The sequence below is a fragment of the Benincasa hispida genome, chromosome 12 (assembly GCF_027475165.1).
Source record: "Benincasa hispida cultivar pf3 chromosome 12, pf3_genome.v1.1, whole genome shotgun sequence".
Classification (NCBI taxonomy): Eukaryota; Viridiplantae; Streptophyta; class Magnoliopsida; order Cucurbitales; family Cucurbitaceae; genus Benincasa; species Benincasa hispida.
This window is the reverse complement of record NC_143489.1, coordinates 58,080,707-58,090,241: the sequence shown is the minus strand read 5'-3', so window position 1 is coordinate 58,090,241 and position 9,535 is coordinate 58,080,707. Positions and strand designations below refer to the sequence as shown.

Below are 9,535 nucleotides of genomic sequence, written 5' to 3'. Positions count from 1 at the left end.
TTGTTGAAGCTTAATGAAAATGGATTGTGAATACAGTGTAATGGTAAATAAACGAGCTCCTTTGCTGATTTTTCTCCCTAGAATTATATTTGAATTTATATTTTTTTTATAAAATTAGATTTTATTTAATTACCTTATCAAATAAATCACAATAAACAAAAACTTCCTGATTTTTCTCATCAATTTATTTTTTATTTATCTTTTATTATCAAATTTAATTTTATGTAACTAGTTTTTTATTTGTTTAAATGTTTGTTACAAATTCAATTGTATCTAAATATTTTTTCATTACCTTATGCATTTTGTTATAAAATTAATTTGACTTTTTTTTTTTTTTTTTTTTTTTTCATATTTTCGATGTTTTTAATTTTCATATAGAAACACGTAAAAATAACTTATTATACTTAAAAAGAAACATATAAATGGAAATTAAGCTTCAAATATTTGAAACATGTGCATATATAAGTATATACATATATTTTGTTCAGTTTATTATTATTATTATTAGTAGTAGTAGTATCATCATCATCATCATAATTATTATTATTAAATTAAGATAACAAAAAAACCCTAAATCTCATATTATTCTTCTTCACTTAACCGTCCACAAAATCACTTTTTCTCCTTCTCAATCTCATGTCTGTTCAGCAATCCTTTCTTGAATTTCATCGTCATGGCTAGTTTTTTATGACCACCCTCATCATGTCATTGACTGTTTCGCTCGCACACATATTTTTTACTTTTTTTTTCCTACTTTGAATATACGTTTTTAACAAATCATGTTCTAAGATTGATAATGTTTAAAGTTGACTTTCAAGATCCTATGAGCAAAATGGTCACATGGAATGAAGACGATGGAACTCCCTACAACTGGTTTGATATCAAACGCAATCATATTTCCAATAGTAACATCGTCTTGAAGTTGCAATTCTTTCAAATAGTTGCAATTCTTTCAAATACTCACTCGTCAACAACTTCACTGGTACAATCAACTTCCCTCTTTCTCACTTGGAGTAAGTTCATAAGTTTCCGTATTGTTTCAGAATAGTTTTGTCATTTACTAATTAGTATTTTCTATTATATATATATATATATTTATTTATTATTTTTGGTATTTTTATAATTTTGAAACTATTTTACCATTTTTTCAAATGAAACTTCAAAACTTACTATTACTCTTATCCGCCCTTGAATAGTTTATTTAGACTATAGGTATAGAACGAGTACGGGTCATCATGAATGAAGGCCCACCAATTCAACACCAATGAAGTCCAAAAACAAACTCGGTCCAATGGGCTTTATTAACTTACAAAGAACAAAAAGGTCAGTTGAGATGAGGCCCGTCACGGCGTTAAAGTTGCGACTTAGCAGGAGGCCGTGAAACTCGGTGGCCGGAAAGGGCAAGCTGCTGCTGCTGCTACTGCTGCTGCTTCTTCTTCTTCTTCAGGTCTGCTCTAAAACCCTAGCTATTTAGTCACTCCTTTGTGTATCTTTGATTCGTGTTCGGCGGTTCTCAATATGATTATTTGGATGCTCGAATTTATTAACTAAATACTTTCTTATTCTCTCTCTCGTTTGCTGTTACGCACAACAAACCGGCCATTGTCTAAATTTTCAATGATTGTTTCTTAGTCTGTATTTGATGTGAAGGGGGTTTCCTACTTTATTGTTCTCCAATTTTATATGATTAGAATTTGATACTTCTTGATTCGATTTTTTTGTTGCTCGAATCTACTGAATAATTTCGTCACAGATCACGCATTTATACACGCCAATGGTTAAGTGGGAAAGGAAGTGGTTCTATTTGATCATTGTCTTACAAAGTTCTTGATTTTTTAGGGCATGCTTTGAAATGGTCGAAATAGTTTTTGTTAGGTTCAAAATCACTCCCAACCATGTTTTTTTTGGCATATTTGGGGAGTGATTCTAAATGTTTTTAATCCTTAAAAATCAACTATGTAAAATTAATCATCGAATTGATTTTGAGTGATTAAAAGTGTGTTTTAGAGGAATTTTAATAAGGAAAAAAATGATTTCAACCATTTCAAAATTGTTCCCAAACATGTACTTAATCATTCAAAATCAATTTTGATTGTAAAACTGTTGTATTTAGAAGTGATTAAATTGATTTTGAATGTTTAGAAACATGTTTAGAAGTAATTTTAAAACATAACAAAAGTGATTTAAACTATTTCAAAATCATTCCCAAACATGTGTATAGTGTTGAGGATATATTTTTTGAGCTCTTGCATTGTTCTGAATTGTTGTGAAGGGCATTTCTTATTGGGGTGCAAGGAATTTATTGGAGTTCGAGGTTTTCAGATAAATTGAAGGATTCTATCTATTTTTGTCTGTTGTGTTTCTTTTTCTTTGGCTCTCTTTTAATGTGGGTCTGGTGTTGGGCTTCTCCTGTAGCCCCCTCCTTGATTCCCCTTTCACCTTAGAACCAAACTTTCCTAAGTATGGTCACAGAGAAAATAAAAGAATAGTGATAATCGGAGTAGAATGTGACTTCTCTGTTCTAAACTGGCCATGAATTATGTCAAAGACGACGAAGAGAGTGAATCTGATACATTACTTGTCAAATTAGTTAAATCTTGAAGCATGACTAAAGCATATGGAAATTTGTTTCTTAGGGTAGGAAGTTAGTAACTTCAGCTATTTTTTTTTTATGCATGCAAAGGCAAGTTGAGTTTGGGGAGACGAGTGTCACTGACGCACTGTCCGTTATTTAAGTCAGATTGGCCTTTTGGCGCCATTTGTTCTTGACATTGTTGGACTTAGAAGTAAATGATAAAATTTCCGTTTCTTTGCACTCCGCTGTATTACATTTACACTACGTTAAGGAGATTCCATCTTGAGACATTGAGGATATCTTAGGATCTTTTTAAAATATATGAATTACTTCTCTTATTATCAATTGGTTTTGAGATGGAATCTCAAATGAGAAAGAAATCTAGTTGGTGAAGAATTAGATGTGTATTGCTGGTAATGGTGGTCAACCCTATTGGATGGTTCTTTTCATTATTATTCTTGTTCAAAGATGGAAAAAAAGAAAACATTTTAATTCTGTTATGGATATCGGGAAATTTGATAAATTTAGGCACATCATTTGAACTTAGATAAAATGCTGATAACTAGGAACGGCCGGAACTGTCTTTTGCGTATTTGAATAAAATTACTAATTGTAAGTCTTGCTCTTCAAGATTTCTGATAGGTTGAAGGAAGAAGTAGGAAATGTTTCTCAAAGTGCAGTTACCATGGAATGTCATAATTCCTGCTGAAAACTTAGACGCAAAGGGCTTGATGCTCCAAAGGTCTATTATAATTCGTCTACTGGATGAATTTGCCACAAAAAAGGCCACAAAGGATCTCGGCTATTTCCTCGCAGTTACGACTCTTGAAAATATAGGAGAAGGGAAAGTTCGTCAGACAGGTGATGTCTTGTTTCCAGTTATTTTTAGTGGTATCACCTTCAAACTTTATAGGGGAGAGATCTTGGAAGGGGTTGTTCACAAGGTTCTCAAGCACGGTGTTTTCTTGAGATGTGGCCCTGTTGAGAACATATATCTCTCTTACCTGAAAATGCCAGATTACCGCTATGTGCCGGGTGAGAATCCCGTCTTCTTGAATGACAAGCTCTCAAAAATTGAGAAAGATGTAGTAGTACGTTTTATTGTCATTGGAACGAAGTGGCTCGAGGCCGAAAGGGAGTTTCAGGCACTAGTAAGTTTGGAGGGTGATTATTTAGGGCCTGTTTCTTAGTGAATTTCTGGCACTGTACTGTTAAGTTTGTACTGTGTATATATAAACAAAATCAAGTCATCTTCAGGATGGAACAATGTGTAGGTGACATTATTAAGTGAAGCTAAATGTTTGTAGGAAGTTTCTTGGACGATGGATGGTAGGCCTGTAATGCAATTTGCTATCATGTTATTTTCTTCATCTTTGTTAAGCTCTTAAGACTTGATTATATTGTTTAGACGGATATTGAATATCTATGTTTGTTTTACTGATTTCCGAATCTTATGTATCCTGCATATAGATAATAATATATTGGATGTTTAATTCCCAAACATTCAACTCGTGTATATTTATTGTATTCATCATATAGAAGATGAATAAAAGAGAGAACAAAACCATATGAAAACCAAATATAGGTATGAAAATATGATAAGAGAACAGCTCTAGTATAACCACATGGCTTTAGGTGAGGCAGCCAAAAGGTATTATTTAGCAATAGTAGAAGAAGAATAAGATGATGATCTAGAGAACATCAGGGCTGCTTGGCAGAATAAGATGATCTACTAAAGAACATCAGGGCCGCCATGGCAGCATGTGAATCTGATACCACTTCCCATGTAGCGACGACACACTGGGCAGGTGATGATAAGAGGAATCCACCCGCTAAATCCGATAATATTCACATGTGTGCAGTGAAGACTCGTGGCAGTGAGCTGGTCGAAGTAATCTTTGAAAGAACCAGAGAAGCCTACTCGACGTATATTTTTCTTCCATAATTGATACTCGTCCATTGCTTTTAATATCAAATCACCACCACCAACGAAGACGACTGTCAGACCTTTGGCTATGATTGCCCATCCGTCTTCATTTTCGTAGGATATCAGTCGTGAAATATCGTCAGCTGCAGTTGATCCATGTAGTTGATGCTTGAGAATGAAGTAACTCCGTTGCGCCATCCAGAAACGAAACATGATTTCTGGATCAAGTTCTCCTTTGTTCATTGCTACAGGTACCAATTCAAACGTAATTCCTTCATCTCTAGTTGTAGGATCTCTTTTCATGGCTTCTGCTGATTCTTCAAATCTTTTAATCCATCTGGGATTGTGCCCTCCATAGAATATGACATTTCTTTCCTGGTTAATCTGATTGGAAAAAAATGGTTCCAAGCAGATGGAATTCACATAACTCCACAAACAATAAATTTTAAAAAAAGAATTGAGAGAAACAAGAACGTTACCACGACCAAACTCCTCAACCTAGGTTGGTCAGTAAATTTGACGACAGTGGAATCAGTCCAATTCTTCTTCAACAAAGCTTTTGCTCTGTCATAAGTGAAAGGAAGAGCTTCTTTTTCCCAAACTCTAGTCAAATGAACAGCATTTGAAAATTCAACCTTTGATTGTGTGTTGAGAACAACCATCAATAGATCTTCTCTAAGCTCCCATCTCTCCTCCAAAAACCTCACACCTGCAATTTGTGTACCTAATGGCACTATATACCATTTCATTGTAGATTTTAAATATTCATATGCTTCCTCATCACCTTCAATTGGAGGGTCTGGAATCACTGGAATCCAAACCATTTCAAACTTATTTTCCTTCTTCACTTCATTGTAAATTGAATGAAGAATCTCTAGATCTTCTTTTGAAATATCCAAACGCTTTGAAACTATTAATATCAAATTCTTTTCCTTCAAAAAGTCTTCAATGTATTCCTACATTCAATATCAATCTAACTAAATTAGACTCCATTTGTAATACCTTCTAACTTAAACACTCTACATCTTACATTAAAAAAAAAAATGTTTTCAAATATTGAAAAATCAGTCCACTTATTTATAAATATAACAAAATTATATTACTGTTTGATAGATGATAGTAGTGATAGATAGTGACATTCAAAAAGTGTATCATTTAAAACAATTAACCTAAAAAAACATTTTATATAAAAAATTATCTTGTCTGATTATATTAATTCAAAAAATATTTTTTTTTAATTGCATATTCTTAAGATTTTCAATTGATCATTTTTTAGATTAAGAAAATGTAATATTATATTATATACATGCTTAAATTATTTTAAATGGCAAATATGTCTGATTGCACTACATCCAAAAGTATTGATTCTTAGATTTTCAATTAAATACTTTAAATCATTATTTTATAAATCATCTCCTTCAGTGTTTTTTTTTTTTTTTTTTTTTTTTTTTTTTTTTTTAAATAAAATTTTTGCAATGTAAAGTAATAAAATAAATGTATTTGAAGAGACCTCCAATTGAGTAGAACAGTTAATGAGAGGCCTGGCTTTGTGTTTGCCATCAATCAACTTGGAAAGGAATAAGGTGATATCAGTAGGAAAATGATCAGTTTGATCCACCAGCCACCTATAAAGTTCTACCTCTTCTGCAACACACAATACCATTTTTTTTATTATCTTTCCCATTTCTTATTAAGTAAATGACTACAAAAAAATAAAAAAAATAAAAAAAAAGGACTGAAAATTGGACCTTGTTGTTCCCGGATGATCTGCAGATGATTCTCAAGTGTCACAACTGTTGATCCAACCTTTTCAGACAAGTCATTCAAATATTTATGTGTTTGACCTCTGAGATTGCATCAAAATCCTTACTTTAGACCTTTTTTTTTTTTTTTTTTTTTTTTTTTTCTTTTAATAATAAAAAAACATTAATGGGTAATGAGTAGAGCACGGCGAAATATTAAATTTACAAAAAAAAAAAAAAAAAATAGTTTGATAATCATTTGAAAAATTGGATTCGTATTCTCACAATTTTTTCAGTGATTTTCATGTTTCTTAATAAACGTTTGAATTCATAGCTAAATTGTAAAAATAAAAATAAACTTGTTCAGAAACCTTCATTAATTTTAGTTTATAAATTTTTGATTGAATTTTGAAAATATCCCTCAAACAGTAGACAACCAAATATAGGAAGAAAGAAGCTTAATAAAAAATTAAAACAAAAAGACAAAATGCTTAGGTTATATTTGATAACTATTTTATTTTTTATTTTTGATTTTTGAAAAATTAAACCTATTTTTTCCCTATTTCTTATAAGGATTTATATCTTTCTTAATTACAATGGTTGAACTTTTAGTCAAATTTAAAAACAAAAGCAAGTTTTTAAAAGCTACTTTTTTTTTTTAGTTTTCAAAATTTAGTTTGATTTTTTAAACCATTGGTAAAAAGTAGATAATAAATAAAGAATTTTGAAGATATAAGTAGTAGGCTTAATTTTCAAAAATAAAAATAAAAAACGAAATGGTTACCAAAGAGTGGGTGTAACATTTTGAAAATAAGAGTCTCGTATGATAATATTTTTGTTTTTAATTTATGTTTATTTTCTCCTAAATTTCATACTATAGTTCTCACAATTTCTGAAAAAGGATATTGAATTCTTAATCAAATTCTAGGAACAAACAAGTTTTTGAAAAGAAACTTCTTTATTTTGGCTTTTTTAATTAAAACATAAGTAGAAATAGATAACATAATAAAGAAACTTGTGAAAGTTATGTTTATAAGCATAATTTCGAATGGTTATCAAAGAGAATAAAGTTGGCAAAAATCTCCGCGAATCCCCACCTCAATCCCCGGCTTCACCAGGGATGGGGGCCAAATCATGGATTCTAACCAGGTCTCCAACTCCCCGTCCCCGACCCGATTAAAATTTTATTTTTTAATATATATATAGGGGATGGGTCCCACGGAGACCCGTTTCCCTAATAGGGATGGGGATGGGGAGTCCCCTCACCCCATCCCGATTCCGTTGTCAACCCTAAAACAGAGCCTAAAATATCCTTAAAACTATGTCGACTTCTAAGAAAATTTCTATCAAACTTTTCTCCGACATCAGAAAGAGCGAAAGAAACTTACTGTACACCAGAAAGATAGCAATGAAGTTCAATGCTAGAAGCCACAAGAGTATGAATAACCCAATAAGAAACCAAAGGGATCTGGCGAAGTGCTGCAGATAACTCAGGCACATCTTTTGTATCATATCTTGATAACTTCCTGAATTCATTTATGTATTTAATTGCCTTCAAGGACTTATAGATCATACTGTTTGGGTTGAAAAACACCTGCCCATATTTCACAGAATCCAATTCCTTTCTCAGCAATGCCACTCGCTTGATCGTTGCCAATGATTTAGCGAGCGCATCCGAGTGCGAGTAATTGTCGAGGTGCCACAAAACTCCATAGTTCGTCGCAAACGCCGTGAATATCAGCACTGCCTTGGCATCCCAAGGATATCTTGCCAATTTGTTCAGAATCTCGAGAGTTGTTTGGTGTGCTGTTTCTACGCCTGGATCCTTGCATGTCATCTGAAAATTTTACATTCTTAGACCTATATTAGTTTCAATTCATCCAATACTAATTGGGAAATTTTTTTTGGGCTAATAATTAAAGACCTCTGTTGAAATTTGATGAAGGATGCAAATTGGAGGATCAATTTGGGAGGGATATTTCAAGGAGTCATCTTCCAATGCAAAATGCCCTTTGTTTCCTTTTGCCTGAAATGATCATATAAAATATAATGTGCATCAAATAATAATGATTAAATTACCATTTTTGGTCTATATAATTTCAGTTTCGTTTCATTTCATTTCAAGTCTATGTAATTTCAATTATCTAATTTTTATTGAACTTTAATAACAATAGTAAGAAAAAATACTGTATGAATATAGTTTGAACATTTATAAAGGGAATATTAATGAGAAAAAAAATGAAGAAAGACTAATTTTAATTAGATTTATTAAAAGTATAGAGACTAAAATTGAAGATTTGAAAGTACAGATACCAAGATTGTATTTTAACCCATAATAATTAAAAGAAACTTGAGATCAATGAAGAAGAATGAGGGAGAAGGGCATGTGAAACCTAACCCAATGAGAAGCAACAGCAATCTTATCTGAGGATTTGATGACGCTGTCGATGAACAAAATGTAGTTATCAATGTCGATCTTCATCGGCTCATCTTCGCTGTTTATGGTGAATATACGATTTGTGATAACGTCGTCGGACAAATTCTTTAGACTCTGCTCTTCCTTGTCGGTTTCTCTTGGTAAAGCAAGTGCCAAAGCAGTGGCCGAGGTCTTGGGACGAAACACAGACATGTTTTTGCTTTGGTTAATTTCTACCAAAGAGCAAGACTTAATTAGGAGTACAGATAGAGAGACTTTGCTTTTATGCTATTTTATTGTATATTCATTTTTGCTTTGATTTGCATCTTATTTATATATATAGCTTTCACATGGGTGAAAAATGAGAGATAAAGCAAAGAATTTCCTGGAGTTTTTGTTCAAAGAAAGAATGAATATAATTGGGTGTTACTAGCTGGAGCTTTAGTGAAGTTTCTCTACAAAGTTTCATTGAGTACTTAAAGAATATGCAACTTGCTGCAGCTTTATATTGACTAATATATAGTGTTTTTTGACTTTAGTTAATATACTTCGGGTAACAAGTTAACTCAAAATTCTCTAAGTAAACATCACTCTAAAGGAAAGTTAATTTAGTTTTCAATTTTCCATCTAGATCCACTTTGCCAAGATTTGAATGACAAGAGTGAGACCCATGAATAAGCTATAGAAAATTATAATATATAATTGATAGAATAAAGTAATACATATTGACCAAGAAGAGAAGAAATTTTCTATCCTGTAAAATTGTTGTTAAATATAAGGGTTGGAATGTCTTGAATTTGTTTGCTGGTGCTTCGAACAACCAAGTATGGGGTCTCGTTGTTTGGTCAGTGAGCTGGGGTCTAGGGTCGACGTGC

General features: G+C 32.1%; 2 protein-coding genes across 2 annotated transcripts; one reads left to right on the top strand and one right to left on the bottom strand.

Annotated features, from left to right (window-relative positions):
- Positions 1-1,311: 1,311 nt before the first annotated feature.
- Positions 1,312-4,016, top strand: LOC120068060 (DNA-directed RNA polymerase V subunit 7). Its single transcript, XM_039019728.2, has 2 exons — positions 1,312-1,447; positions 3,207-4,016. The coding sequence occupies exon 2, from the start codon at positions 3,238-3,240 to the stop codon at positions 3,763-3,765; it is 528 nt and encodes a 175-aa protein (XP_038875656.1). The 5' UTR covers positions 1,312-1,447; positions 3,207-3,237; the 3' UTR covers positions 3,766-4,016.
- A 47-nt stretch (positions 4,017-4,063) lies between these two features.
- LOC120068059 (protein SIEVE ELEMENT OCCLUSION B-like) lies at positions 4,064-9,138 on the bottom strand. The gene is made up of 7 exons (XM_039019727.2): positions 8,643-9,138; positions 8,169-8,270; positions 7,633-8,081; positions 6,251-6,348; positions 6,013-6,146; positions 4,982-5,458; positions 4,064-4,886 (listed from the first exon to the last, which is right to left on the bottom strand). The coding sequence occupies exons 1-7, from the start codon at positions 8,871-8,873 to the stop codon at positions 4,308-4,310; spliced, it is 2,070 nt and encodes a 689-aa protein (XP_038875655.1). The 5' UTR covers positions 8,874-9,138; the 3' UTR covers positions 4,064-4,307.
- Positions 9,139-9,535: the final 397 nt, after the last annotated feature.